The sequence below is a fragment of the Macrotis lagotis genome, chromosome X (genome assembly GCF_037893015.1).
Source record: "Macrotis lagotis isolate mMagLag1 chromosome X, bilby.v1.9.chrom.fasta, whole genome shotgun sequence".
In the NCBI taxonomy this organism is placed as follows: Eukaryota; Metazoa; Chordata; class Mammalia; order Peramelemorphia; family Peramelidae; genus Macrotis; species Macrotis lagotis.
The window spans coordinates 123918308-123933123 of NC_133666.1; the positions used below are offsets into that span (position 1 = coordinate 123918308).

A 14816-nucleotide genomic window follows, 5' to 3' on the forward strand; every position below is an offset into this window, starting at 1 on the left:
CAAGGTTCTTCCCAATGTATACCAGAATACCCAATTCATGTTCTATGTATATAAACATCTAATAATTTAAGGAAGAAGAAGAGAGGACTGATAAAAATAATCTAAGAAGGCATCCATGGTGAGTGACAAAAGTAGATTGAAACTAGCTAAGAATTCTAAGAGTTTGAGGGTGAAAAGAGAGATAAGAGACAGCATCTGTATGCAAAGGCACAAAGGCAGGAGGGGAAATATTTTGTTCAGGAAAGAAGTGAGCTAGTTTGGTTAGAAAAATAGAGCAAATAAAGGAGAGTTACATGCAACAGGTCCAAGAAGGTAAGATGGAGTCAGATTGCAAAATTCAAAGAGGAGGATTTGTATTTCAATCCAGAAGTAACAGAGAGGTAGAGGAAGGGAAAAAGCTAACATTCCATCCTGTGTATGAAAGTCCTCTCTGTACATCTATGCATGTATTATCTGCTTTCATGGCATAAACAAACATTGCCCTCCCACTCCTCATCCTACAAAATGTTACTTCATTGAGAGCAAGAACTGTTATTTATTTTGTTTTTATATTATTGATGCCTTTCACATAATAGGCATTTATAAATGTCTTTTGGGTAAAAATTCTTTTCAGCCCCTGAAATACTCTGAAAAAGAAATCTGAAAAGCTCTTTTTTGTCCACTGAATAATAGATTAAGAAATTGATATCTTTTTTTCAGGGTCACAGATCCTTCCAACAATATCTGTCCCTTTCCCAGGCCCTTGTCTTCTGAATTAGAGATTTGAAGAACTTTAGAATTAGAAGAAAATTTAAAGATTGACAAATACAACCCACCCAATTTACAGATAAGAAATCCGAGGCACAGAGTGGGAAAATATCTCACTTAGGGTCACACAAATAATAAATGCTAAGTCTGAGATTTTAATCCAAATTTGTTTGTTTTTAACTCCAATCTGATGTTCTCTCTATTGCATCACTTTGCCTCTTTAAAAAAGTATTCCTCTATCTATATACCAGAACAAAGGGTTGGATCTCAACTTAGAGCAAATGCTTGCACAATGCAGAGATACTATTAAGACTAATGAAAAAGGTAAATACTTTAGAGAATATACACAATAATAAGATATAAAACTAGATTGAACTTTACAGGTAATCTAATCCAATCTCCTTGTTATATATATATGGAAACTGAGACCCAAAGATGTTGATTGACTTGCTCAGAATCAACAATGTAATAGTCAATAGCAAAATCAGAATTTGAATGCAAATGTTCTGCTCTTTCCAAATCCTATGTTCCTTCCATCACATACATGTATGTGTGGTTTCTTACAAGAAGGCACCCAAATTATGCCATACCAAAGAGTAGGAAGGGATTAGATAGTTCAGAAAGTTAATGCACCCTAACTAGCATTCTATATTGGAAAGAGAGCAACTATGGGATTCCCTGTTAAGAATTTGAGATAACTGTCAAATACAGAAAGATTTAAAACAGGAGGAGGAGCATTTGAGCTACTGGTAGTCTTGCGAAAGGCTCTTGCCATTGGTCCTTAACCTCAGGAAACTCAGAGCTCTTACTTGAAGGTGAATGAAATAAAATTTCTGGAAGTGCCAGTCTCTACCACAGAAGAATCTCTTCTTTGCATCCAACAGTTTATCCTTCCAGAGCAAAGAAATTCATTACTTAAGATTCTAAAATGAACCCCAGAGTTAGTCTAGTATCTCCTTCCTTACATCCTAAGGGTTCCAAGTTTCCTTCAGCAATCTGATGTTCATCCTGCCCTCTCATCAGAGGTAAGTGAAATCAGAAGACATTTTGGCTGGGAAAGAAGATTTGGGAAGTGAGAAGAGGAGGGAGGGAGGGTTCACAGGACAAAGGATTCTTGAGATCATTTCAGCTCAACAGACATTAGCTATAGCAAGTAGGATTCTATTTTTTAGGAAGAACTTCCCAGCTGCAAAACTGGAAGTATGACTCAGTTGAGGAAGTTTAGAATGTCCTTGGCAGCAGAATTTTAGAAATTACGCTTAATATGATATTGATTCTGAGAAAGCTGAAGAGAAGGATAACAAATGACATTTCCCAAATAGTTCAACCTGAAAGAAGGAAGGACTATGAACACCCTCAAAAGTTAATGCTTTCTTCCTAGGTTGGAGGGAGAGTGTTATTAATCAGTGTTGGGACTGTCTCCACCAAAGGGGAAAAAAAAGAAAGAAAAACACAATACTTTTGTCTTTGGCATCTTTGCACATCCTTTTTCTACTTCCATCACTGTCACTCCAACATCCCTACCAAGTTATCTTCTTGCCTTTTCAAACTAGGAACTTCTACATTCTACTCTCCTTCCCTTATAATTTAGTGTACAGAACTTAACCTGCATATTAACTCCTCCAATTAAAAACAAAATAAAAATAAACCACCCTAAGGAAAAAAAACAATGAAGACCAGTGCCTTTGGCTAAGAATTTGGAATATTGCCTTCTAATAGCTAGAGAATTATATAAAGAAAAAATTTCAAATTGCATTACTCTTGGGGTAAAATTATTACAAATGAGTAGAAGTCCCAGAAACTTAAGAATCAGTCCAATAGTCCAACAATGGTTTGTGTTACCTGTTAAGAAAGCAGATAAGTTCTTTGTCACTCAGTGAGGTTCTAGGAAAGGCTAGATGAATTTTGGTAAAGGCAATTGTAGATGGAATTACACATCCCACAGAATCATATAGAAACCCAACTAAGGTATGAAAAGAATACTCAAAGAGAACTCAACTAGAAACAAGACCATTCATTCTTACATAGGAAATCCAACAAACTATAAGTTATTTAAAAAAGGCAATGTTACCTGTGTTTATTGTAATTTTAGTTATTTTGTTAAATTATCCCCAATTACATTTTAACCTGATTTAGCCACTGGGGAATGTTGCAGGTTATGGGTTTGATACCTCTGGCCTAGAATGCAGAAAGGTTAAATGATTTATCTAGGTAAGTAAGCAATAAGTAAGCAAGTTAGTTAAACTGTCTAGACTTCCTAGGCTTGATCTGCAAAAAGGAAGATGCAGGATTAAATGATTGCTAAGGTCTCTTTTTGCTCAAACATGCTATATTTTCAAAGTTCTACTATGGGTTCCAATTATGGCATAGGATTTGGGTTCTTAAAGATTATGGTGGTGGCCTTCAAGCTGTAGTAGGTCTAATCCATCTTGAAAGACTTTAGGGAGCAGTGCCCCAAAATATTCCTATTGTTCAAGAACAAGGCTAGTGGAATGATGTGGTGTGAAGGAATTCCAGTCTACATCTGGGAGAGTAGATCCATTCCAATAAAATCACAGGTTTTTTGTGACTAGTAAGAGGCAACAGATAATAAATTTATTTATTATTATCTACCCTTCTCTCAGATCTCCCCATCATCCCACAACTCACTGCCCTGTTTAGAACCAGTAAAGACTGAAAATCTATATTTGTTTAATAAAGGTTTGGGCAAATTTATGTATAACAGAGCATTTTTGGAATTAGTAATAGAAGTTATGGATCAAAAAAATCATTGATTTAAAGCTAAGAGGAGCACTCATTTTACTTGGTCCTCTCACTTCCATAGAGGAAGAAATTGAGTTCATAAAGAATAAAAATTTGGTGGTTTTTGGTTATATTTTAAGTCCCATATTGTCTTTTCATTCCCTCCCAACCTGAACTAGAGAAGGACACCATTTGGCCTATATAGATAGATATACACATACATACATACATATACATACATGCATATAAATATACTTACATAGTTACATAGATCAATACATGGGTACAAAGATACATAGACAGATAGGTTAGGTAGGTAGATAGATATGAAATCATACTATGCATTCATTTATTTATCAGTTGTTACTCTAGAGGTAGATAGTATTTTCCTTCTTAGGACCTTTATAATACTGAGAAGAGTTTAATCATGCACAGTTATTCTTTTGTGGGGGGGGATGGGGTTTGAGGCATTTGGAGTTAAGTGAGTTGCCCAGGGTCACCCAGCTAGTAAGTGTCAAGTGTGTGAGACTGTTTTTTTAACTCAGGTCTTCTGACCCCATGGCTGGTCTCTATTCACTGCACCACCTATCTGACCTCACATAATTCTTTTACTGTATCCAATACTCTCTGCTCATTTTATCTCTTCTTTATTTCATGTAAGTCTTTCCATGTTTTTCTAAAATTAACTTATTCATCATTTCTTATAGCAAAAGATTAAACAATTTGTGCCTGGTCACACAGGTTACTGAGAGAGTTAAGATTTGAACTTAGCCCCTCTGTCTGACTTTGGAACTCAGTGTTTCTTTCATTATGCTTGATTGATTATGTAGGGCATGGTATTAATCTAATCACAGAAGATAACCCTCCCCTTTTACAAACTGCTGGGTCAGGTTCTCTTAACCAGAAAGATTATACAACCAGTTCGATCTTAGACCCAGCCTCACATGGCCTTTCAAACTTGGAGTGTAAAAATAAACAAATACTAATCTAAGAGATTCATTGACCTGATTTAGCTCCCATCCCCTCTGTAACTGTTCTTTCAATAAACATTTACAGAATGTCAGCAGAGAGGTACAGTTAGGTACCTCTTCTCAGAACTAATGCCAAAAATAACAGGATCATAGAGAACAAGGGAACCTCAAAAGCAACCTAGTCCACACCTATATGACAAGCACTAAAATAATAACAAAATACCAGCAATAGAGGGGAGGAGGCTGGAGGTCACAAACTGAACAAATGACAACATGCATAGACATATATAGACATGACTTGAATGACCCAAAACAATAACCACTGTAAAACAAACCAGGATAACAGTAGTTAACATTTATATATTGCATTAAATTTTACAGAGTATGCTGTGTATACTATCTTTGATCCTCACAACAACCCTGTAAAATAATTGCTATCCCCATTTTGAAGATGGGGAAACTGGGGCTAAGGTTAGTTAAATGACTTGTCCAGGGACACACAGGTAAGTGGGATTTGAACTACATCTTTATTACTCCAAGTTTAGTACTCTATCTGCTAACACATGCACAAATGTTAAGTAGAGAAAGCAGTGTAGTATCCTGAAGGAAAAACATTATTTCTTCTACTAGATAGATAGGTAGATTCTACTAGGTGGATGTTGGGTTGAGGAAAGAATGATGATTGGAGTCCCTGAAAATTCTATATGGTAATAAAATATCAGAGGGATTTGTTTGGTCTGTTCTGGGAAGGGCTTCAGTGTTGAGAGATGAAAAATGCCAACCCTGTTGGACTTAGTTCAGTGCTTGCTTAATATTCAGACCTCAGGTACTGAGAAAGATGCCCACTCCCAGTCCCTGTTCTGTCTCTTCTTTGGTATCTGGACATGTAACCAAGTTACATGTGAGTAGTGAAGGAGGACAGCTTCCCTCAGGTTGCCCTAGAAGTCCAATGTTTGGTTGAACTGTTGCAAATGAGTTAAAACCCTTTCTTCCATTTCTCCCTCCAACAGAGCTCTGGAAACTAAATTAGATTCAAAGATTTTCTGTGGCTCCCTGGTGCCATTAGGATCTCCCAATCATGCAACCATTGCTAAGATTCCAGCAGTGCCGAGCCCTGTGGTCCTCCTGGTTAACCTGCTGTCCACGATACCTCCATCCCAGACACATGGTCCAGCAGGCCTTCTTGGGGACAAGAAATCCAGAAATGCCTGAAAAATTTAACTTTGTAAATGATGTGCTGGATCACTGGGCTCATATGGAGAAGGTAAAAGAGATTTTCAGGGACTGAAGATGTCAGAAGTGGAGGAAACTGGGAAGCAGGAACTAAACTTTTGATATTTGTACTGATTAGTTTGTGAAAAATGAAATATCAAAACCATGCCAAGGAAAGTGGAAACTACTCCCACCCTAAAACAGAACACAAAACCATGCCAGGAAAGTGGAAACTACTCCCACCCTAAAACAGAACACAATAACCAGAACCCTACAATACAACACATTTTGCCTATCTCTTCCTTGCAGGGTGGGCAGTTTTAGCTCCAACCATCCCTATTCCATCTTTCTGTCCAGCTCTCTTACTTTCTTCATGAAGTCGTTCTTAATTCAGAATTTCCCCAGGGGACAATTCATCTCATCTGTTGTACTGAAGCAATGGGAGGCTTTTTTTTTTTTGGTCAGCATACTAGTTCTGAAATTAGATTTTTCCCATCTATTCCATTTTACATCCAATTCAAATGCCCTAACCTTCTCCCCTGATTTTTTTTTATCTCTAGAGGGTAATATGGGGGAAGGTAGCCTATTTATACTAGCTTACACTGGAGGAGGGGGAGTGGCTATCAGGGAGTTAAGAAACCTGAGTTCTACGTTTTTGACCTGACTGCTGTGTGACCTTGGTTAAAACCATTCCCTTCTCTGAACTCCTTTGTCTCTGCAAGGTAAGCCATTTATTTCCCTTAAGCTCATCTTGGGAGGATAAAGGGGAATTAAACAGGTAAGTCCAATTGAAAGAACTCCCAACTCCAGGGCAAAGAGAAGAAAGTTTATTGCAGGGCTCATATTGTATGTGCTAATGGATCTGAAAGCCCACCTAGAAAAATCAAGCATGTTTTAGGTCAAAATCCAGTCTTCCTCCTTCTACCCCTCTCCACCCTACATACTGCATAGAAAACTTTCTCACTTTCTAGCTCCAAACTTCATGGAAAGACAGAGTATGGTTTCCCCTAATAAAAGTTGGCAAGAATTCAAATACCTTAAGGTTTGAAAAGCACTTTCATATATTATTTCATTCAAGCCTCACAACCACCATGAAAGGTAAATGCTATTATTATTCCCATTTTACAGATCCATCTTCACACATATATGAGTACACACACACACACACACACACACACACACACATTTATACACTGCCTCAAAGACTAATAATATCCTTTGCAACCTTTCAAGTAGCTGATAATCATTAGTCTTAAAGATCATAGTGCACCCTAACCTATATGGATGGCCAGTCTCTGTACATATTGTTATTAATAGTGTTCTGTTTCATCAGGAGGGCAAGAAAACCCTAACCCCAGCACTGTGGTGGGTGAGTGATAAAGGGAATGAGGTGAAGTGGAACTTCCAAGAGTTGGGCGATTTCACCTGCCAGGCAGCCAGTGTCCTCTCAGATGCCTGTGGGCTGAAGCGAGGAGACCGTGTGATTGTGATTCTGCCCCGGATACCTGAGTGGTGGCTGGTAATCACAGGCTGCATGCGAGCAGGTGAGTGCTAAGGTTCAGCTCTCAGATAATTAAACTTAACTACACAAAGGTGCTATTTTGTTACCAAAAAATGAAGCTACCACTTTACTTTCCACACTTTCCACACTTCAACGTTGCCAGAAAGTTGGAGAAATACATTTTTGTTTTAAAACTTGCCACTTTTTTCCCTGATCCTTCTGGGTCTCTCTCTTGATGAGCTGACTATTCTGATTAAAGCTAATCAGATTTTCTGCCTCTCTTCTTCCTTCTCCTCAGCTCCTTGCTATTGTCCCTTGTCCTGCACTTTGACACATCTACAACAAAACAAAAACAACCTTCTGACTTATTTTATTTTGTTGTTGATCTTCAAGAAAAGGTTGGAGAATTTAGCCTATGACTTCAATCCTATTTAATGTTAGTATAATGTAGCAGAAATAAAGAATCACCACTTGGGGTGGCTAGGTGGTGCAGTGGATAGAGCACTGGCCCTGGAGTCAGGAATACCTGGGTTCAAATCCGGTCTCAGACACTTAATAATTAACTAGCTATGTGGCCTTGGGCAAGCCACTTAACCCCATTGCCTTGCAAAAAACTAAAAAAAAAATCACCACTCTAAATGATCAAGGAATAGCACTGAACTTTTCTGGGTCCTGGCTTTCATTATTTAAAGAAAGAAAACTACTTTCCACTTCCTGCCCGCAGGTAGGTTGTGAATATGAATCAGATAAATCAAGTAAAAAGTGCCTGGGCTTTTTTAGAAGAAAAGGTATTAGGTTGATCTGAGTATATTCCTTTGGTTTAATCTAAACTATAGTTGAATGCCAGTCTACCAAGAAGCAGGTTATTTCTCTTCTTCCCACATATCTGAAGTTCTCCAAGGGAACTATGTTCCTTTGGGCTACAGAACTATTTCTTTTTGAAAAGCATATTACCCCAAACTTCCAATGAGAAGACAGTATTTATTACTAGCCCTTGCTTCCTTGTACCATGTTCAAAAGGCAAAGATACCCAATAAAACAAAACAACAAAAAGAAAAAGATTAGGAAAAGGGAAAGAAATCTTCACAGAAAAATTCCAAAACCAAAGAATTAATTAAGCATAAAAAAGTTCCTATGCAAGGAATAAATAGTATGGATTTTTTAAGGAAAGGTCTTTTGTTAAGATAGGTAGTAAAAATAATGCAGTGATGCCCTGGAATAGCTGTCCAAAGCAAAAGACTTCTTTCCTATTACCTCTACCAATTTCTCATTACTATTCAATTCAATCCTACCAATCCCCAGTCTACCATTCCCCCCAAATACCCATCTCTACCCCATGAAGTCCTTCTTAATCTTTAAAGTTTTTATCCTCAATTTCTTCTTTTCACATTCTTTCTATCTTATACTCATGAAAACCTGGTTCTTTCTGGAAGGGAGAGATGACTAGGATTACAGTGTTAACAAAGTAAGATAATCTTAGATAAAGTTAGGGAAATGAATGGCTATAAATTATTAGTGCTTAAACTAGTCTGCCAAAAAATAAAATGATCAATATAGCATGTTGTGTTAAGGGTGGGAAAAGCAATATAAGAAAATCTAATATAGGAAAATCTAAACAATTGTTATCTTGAATATTAATATTTAATTAGTTAATATATTAATTAAAATGTTATTAATATTTCCCTAAGAGGGAAAAATTACAGACTAGATTAAAAAATAATAATCTAAAACATGCTGCTTACAAGAAGCATATCTAAAACAGAGAGCCTGATACATATTTAAAGTAAAGGCTAAAGTGAGAGCTATTATATGTCAGTTAAATTTTTTAAAAAGCAGAAATTGCAAATATGATTTTGTATAAGTCAACAGCAAAGATGACATTAAAAGATATATTCAGAGAAATATTATTAATAAAAGCACCATGGATAATGAACAATACAATTTTGAAGTGGAACATAAGAGAGGGAAAAACTTCTGGTTCAAATTCTGGTTTTGCCACTTTACTAATTTGTGTGATTGTGTGTATGTCATTAAATCTTCCTAGGACACAGTTTTTTCATCTGCATAATAAGAGTATTGGACTAAATGATTTGTAGGATCCCTTCCAGCTCTAAAGCTATGATATTATTATCCTGTGATACAATACTAAAAGTCTGTGTGTGTGTGTGTGTGTGTGTGTGTGTGTGTGTGTGTGTGTGTGTGTGTGTGTACTGATAGCTATTATGTTTCCAAAAGAAAAAAAGGTTTAGGTGGTAAAATGATAATTCTAGTCAACTTTAGCATTCCTTTAATAGAGTTTGATAAAATGAACAGGAAATTACAGACAAAATATTGGGGGAAACTTGATTTTATGGACAAATGAAAACACATATGGGAATCTTAGTGAATATAATTATTTCTCAATCTTTCAAGAACTCAAGCAAATGCATGATAGAACTATTAAACACAGCCTTTACAGAACCTCAACAAAATAAAATTGTAAAATGTAGACCTAAAAGGAAAATTCAAAAGGACATCTTCAATAAGGTAATCATAATGTAGGTCAATGTTATTATAAGAACTAAAAACTATATTCAAAAAGATGTTAATAATTAGATCACTTACAGATTTCATGAGATGCAGCTAAAGTAATCCTTAGAGTAAAATTTGTTTCCCTGAACATTTTTCTTAACATTAATTCAATTGATTTTTAAAAATTAATTCTGTATATCTCACCTTTAATTTAAAAAATATCCTGGTTTTGTTTTGGAATTGTTGGTTGGTTTATAGTTTTCCTTATTGTAAAAGTAATTAATTAAACCATGTTTTCTCTTTTGCTGAGACAACTAATTGCTTCAGCAAAGTCATAAACACAAGATAAATTCGAGATACTAGGATGAAGGAATGGAGAAATATAACTTAAAATAACAATTATAATACTTAAATATCTTGGAGCTAATCTACCAAGAGATAGCAATGTGCAAGATCTGGAATAAGGAATATATAAGTACAAATCTACCTTCAGATAATGGATGACTGCATGAACCTGGACAAGTCAATTAACTTCTGTCTGCCTCAGTTTCTTTGTCTTTAAAAATGAAGATAATAATAACAACTACTTCCCAGGATTGTTGTAAGGATAAAATGAGATAATATTTTTGGAATGCTTTGTAAGCCTTTAAGAGCAATATAAATGTTATTTATTATTATTTTTATTGCTATTACCAAGATACATTTGAGGGCTTATGCAAATAAAATTATAAAATAATTTTTGCAGAAATTAACAAGACCCAGATAAATTAAGATTCTCAATATTCATGACTAAGTCACATCAACATAATAAAAATTATATTAGCATCTAAATCAATCTAGATTTATATCAATCATATTACCAAGGAAATATGTCATAGAATTAAAAAATTCACATAAAGGTCAATAATATCTAGAGAAATAATAGTCCTTTGTCATTAGCAGGTAGGATATATTATTATAAAATTACATTATAACTCAGAAATTATCAAAACTTAATAGAACAAAAATAAATAGATTATATTACATTATAAATTATATATAAAAATAAGAATAGATAAATAAGCAAGATTTAGAAGGAAATGCTTATGGAAGTCTTCCCTCAGATATATTCAAGAAAACAAGAATTAAGGAAAAAGTTTTTTTTCCCCAAATGGGAGAATTGGATAGCAGTTTACCAAAATATAAATTTAGTTCAACATTTTAAATTATTTACCATAATAAATTTTCAGTGGAAAAATTAACAAAATCTAAAAGGTCACAATATTCAAAAGTTAAAGGAAAATAGTTATAACCTTCAGGACTGTACATAAAGCATGTTTCCATAATGAATTTCAACATGAACAATATTATAAAGATAATAGACTACTACTTATCTAAAAATTTAAAATTTTTCCATAAAATAAATTCAAACACTATCATAAGGAGAAAAGATATAGAATCAGAACAATATTTTCAAAATAGGTTTTTTTCTGATAAAAGCCTCACATCCAAAACCTATAAGGAACTGATACAAAGTAATAGTTATAACTGAGTTGTTCAGTAATACACAAATATTCTTGAAGATACAAAAAAAAATTCTCAAAAGAGAAAAGACAGGAGTTCAAAAATAATAATCCTCAAAAAAGGAATAAAGGATTTGACCTATGACTTCATGGGTAGCGCAAGGTTCCCAGTGAGGATATTTCTTCTACCAATGCAAATTGGTACCTTCTTTGCAACTTATCATCTCTGAGAGTTACCTAGAGAATTTGCAGTTTAAATGACTTACCCAGGGTCAAACTAGTAGTATATGTCGGAAACAAGACTTAAACCATAGTTTTCCTTTTCTAAGCTAGCTCACTATCCACACTGCCTATCTAATTATCAAAGAAATAGAAATGAAAACAATTCTGATGTATCAAACTGGAAAATTTGACTATACATGGCAAAACTTGGTGTTCATGAGATATAGGAAAATAAGTACATTAACTTGCTGCTGGTGGAGCTGTCCAACCACTGAAAAATAATTTTTAAATCATACTTGTACATCAACCACTCATATTCTTTGACCAACTGATCTCACTCCAAAACAATCAATAGAAAAAATAAAATGCATATGTATATAAATACATTCATAACAAAACATTTTTTTCTTGAAGCAAAATTTTGGAAACAAAATGAATTCAGCATTTGGAAACTGCCTTCACAAATTGTAGCATGTCAATGTGATAGGATATTACTGAACCATGAAGTATGATGAATAAGAATTCAAATATGTGAAGTCTTGTATGAAGGGATAGAGTGAACAAAACAGAACCAAATAAAAAATTTACAAGATTTCTAGAACAATATATATGAAGAACATTTGAAATGGCAACAAAACCCAGATCAAAAAGTATTACATCACATTGGTACTAAATTACAAAATAAACATCTGTCTTTTCTTATCAGAAATGGAAAATTATTAAAAGACAAGGTTACAAATATTATCAAGACACAATCAATATTACTTAATTGTTTTCAGGGGGGGTTCCTTTGGAATCATACCAGGAGGATTTATAATATATCAAAATAAAATTATCACTTATTTTTTAAAAAAAATGATAAATATCTAAAGGTAGCATTTTAAGTGTTAAATTATCAGATGTTTTCCAACATGACAGTCAAGAGGTTCTTGCCAAAAACAAAACAAAGTAAAAAGTGTTTTCTACAGTCTGTATAAAATTCTACCATTAAAGATTTATTCTATTAGGTCTTTAAATTTTTTTCAGTTGCCTGGAACTCTTCATCTAAGTTCATTGGCTTTTCAAGAAGCTAATGTATAAAGCTTAATGTAAAAGCTATTAAAAGTAACAGCTTATACATTCTATAGGATTTAGTTTCCAAATGATGTTTCCAGACCTAGCAACTAAAAGATTTTGTGGAAAAACCAAGGATAGGTACTATCTGAAATTCCAAACCTGAAATAGGGAATGGAAGGGGAAGCTAGGTGTCTCATTGGATAGAGCACCTTCCCAGGAGTCAGGAGGATCTGAGTTCAAATATGACCTCAGACACTTAATAATTTACCTACCTATGTGACCCTGGACAAGTCACTGAACCCTGTTACCCTACAAAACAAAAAATCAAAAAAAAATAAAGAATGGGAGAGCGCCAAAGACAAATCCAATCCCTTCTATCACAATGTCACCTTTAGGCAATCTTCACTGAAATATCAGGAAAGATTTTTTTAATGTTATTTTATTTTTTTTTCAATTACATGCAAAGATAGTTTTCATCATTCATTTTTGTAAGCTTTTGAGTCCACATTTATCTACCTTCCTCCCTTCTCTCTTCCATCCCCAAAACTTATATAGGTTATACATGAATAATCATAATAAATGTTTCCTTATTAATCATATTGTAAAAAAAAAAGAATCAGAACTAAAGTGGAAAAATCAGTGAGAAAAAAAACAAAAAACAAGTTTTAAAAAGTGAAAATAGTATACTGTATCTGCATAAAGACTCCATGGTTTTTTCTCTGGTTGTGGATAGCATTTTCCATCACAAGTCTTTTAGAAATGTTCTTGATCACTGAACTCCTGGGAGGAGCTAAGTCCATCATAATTAATCATCACACAATGTTGTTGGTTTATTTTTAAGTTAAAAGTATATTTCAATCTGAATTCAGACACAATCAATGCTCTCTCTCTCTCTCTCTCTCTCTCTGTCTCTCTCTCTCTCTCTCTTGGAATGGACAGCAATCTTTATCATAAGCCCTTTTTACCTTCTACTTGGCACCTTTGTATACTTTGTACTTTATAGATGTGTAAGCATTTTATACTCTTATCATAGTCTTTTTTGTATTTTAGTTATATATGTACATGTCATCTCAATTCAATAAACTATACAGGGTCCACATATTAATATTATTTATATCACTTGTGGTTCTCAGCACCCCATCTTATATACATTAGACAATTAATCAGTATTTATATAAGGAATTATTCAATGAACAATTCAATAATCATTTACTACTTCCAGGACTTGTGTTCATTCCTGGGACTCCTATGCTAGTAGCAAAAGACATTCTCTATCGACTACATATCTCAAAAGCCAAATGCATCATAACCAGTGAGGCTCTGGCTCCCATCGTGGATGCAGTGGCACCTGACTGCCTTGATTTGAAAGTCAAACTCCTAGTGTCAGAAAATAGACGTGATGGATGGATGGACTTCAGAACACTACTACGGTGAATGGCTGAATTTTATTCACTCTGTAATAAGCCTTGAGCCTGTGCTTCTTGAAGAAGTGAGAACTCTCTATGATAAGTTTTCTTTAGGCTTAATTTAAGTTTCTCTCATAGACTACTGTGGGTTTTCCTTTTAGAGTACATAGAGTTGGCAGTCACCAATTGAAGCTCCCTAATATGCCCTGAAATTCTACCATTAGTAATTGATTCCTCTGTTTTGAAATATAAACCTTTTTTGAGAAATTAACTGATTAAAGAAATGAATTGATCCAATTGTTACCAACATGAAAGTTACCCGAAAATAGTTTTATCTAGAATGTAGCTAATTTAGAGAAAAGAAGAGGATCTCAGAGTCAATCTATCCAAAGATGTCAAGCCTGAACAGGAGGCTCAGAAAGGGAGAAAGCCCATAAGGGGGAAGAAGTCACTGAAAAGTAAGATAGAAAGGACTGAAGAATAAGGTTCTGTAGTTTCATTTTACCAAGGGGCATCCTTGGCTCTCAGTTGAGGAAGGAAATGGTTATTTCTCTAATTTTCCTTACTGTATGGAATTCAAATCATGGGTTTACTCTCTCCATAATAGTTATGTATATGATTGCTTTAGAGACCCATTTTCATGTCTTGCCTCTCTTGGTATTTCCAATTTGGGGTGGAAATAGCAAAATAAGACAGCAGGGTTGTTGATCACACTTTGGAAATGAGAGAATTGGATGAAGCAAGCCCCCAACAAACAAGGGGTAGAATATTTATTGAGTAAATACTTATCTAAAAGCCAACATGAAGCATTCTTGTTACTCAGAGGATCTTCAGAATTGACAACCTAGGATCACACACTGTGTATAGTATTTGTCAGGGACCCTCATTTCAGAAGAAAAAGTGGACAGAACAGACTGATTTCTAGAGCTCTACCTGGGTGCTGAGC

At 34.7% G+C, this 14816-nt stretch overlaps 1 protein-coding gene across 1 annotated transcript in view; it reads left to right on the forward strand.

The window, feature by feature from the left end:
• Window positions 1–1510: 1510 nt before the first annotated feature.
• LOC141503348 (acyl-coenzyme A synthetase ACSM2B, mitochondrial-like) overlaps window positions 1511–14816 on the forward strand; it is a 31961-nt gene continuing 18655 nt past the window's right edge. The window contains exons 1-4 of the mRNA XM_074208577.1: window positions 1511–1772; window positions 5471–5724; window positions 7006–7216; window positions 13687–13894. Of these exons, the coding sequence (XP_074064678.1) occupies window positions 5539–5724; window positions 7006–7216; window positions 13687–13894 (605 nt within the window). The 5' untranslated portion in view covers window positions 1511–1772; window positions 5471–5538. The remainder of the gene's footprint in view (window positions 1773–5470; window positions 5725–7005; window positions 7217–13686; window positions 13895–14816) is intronic.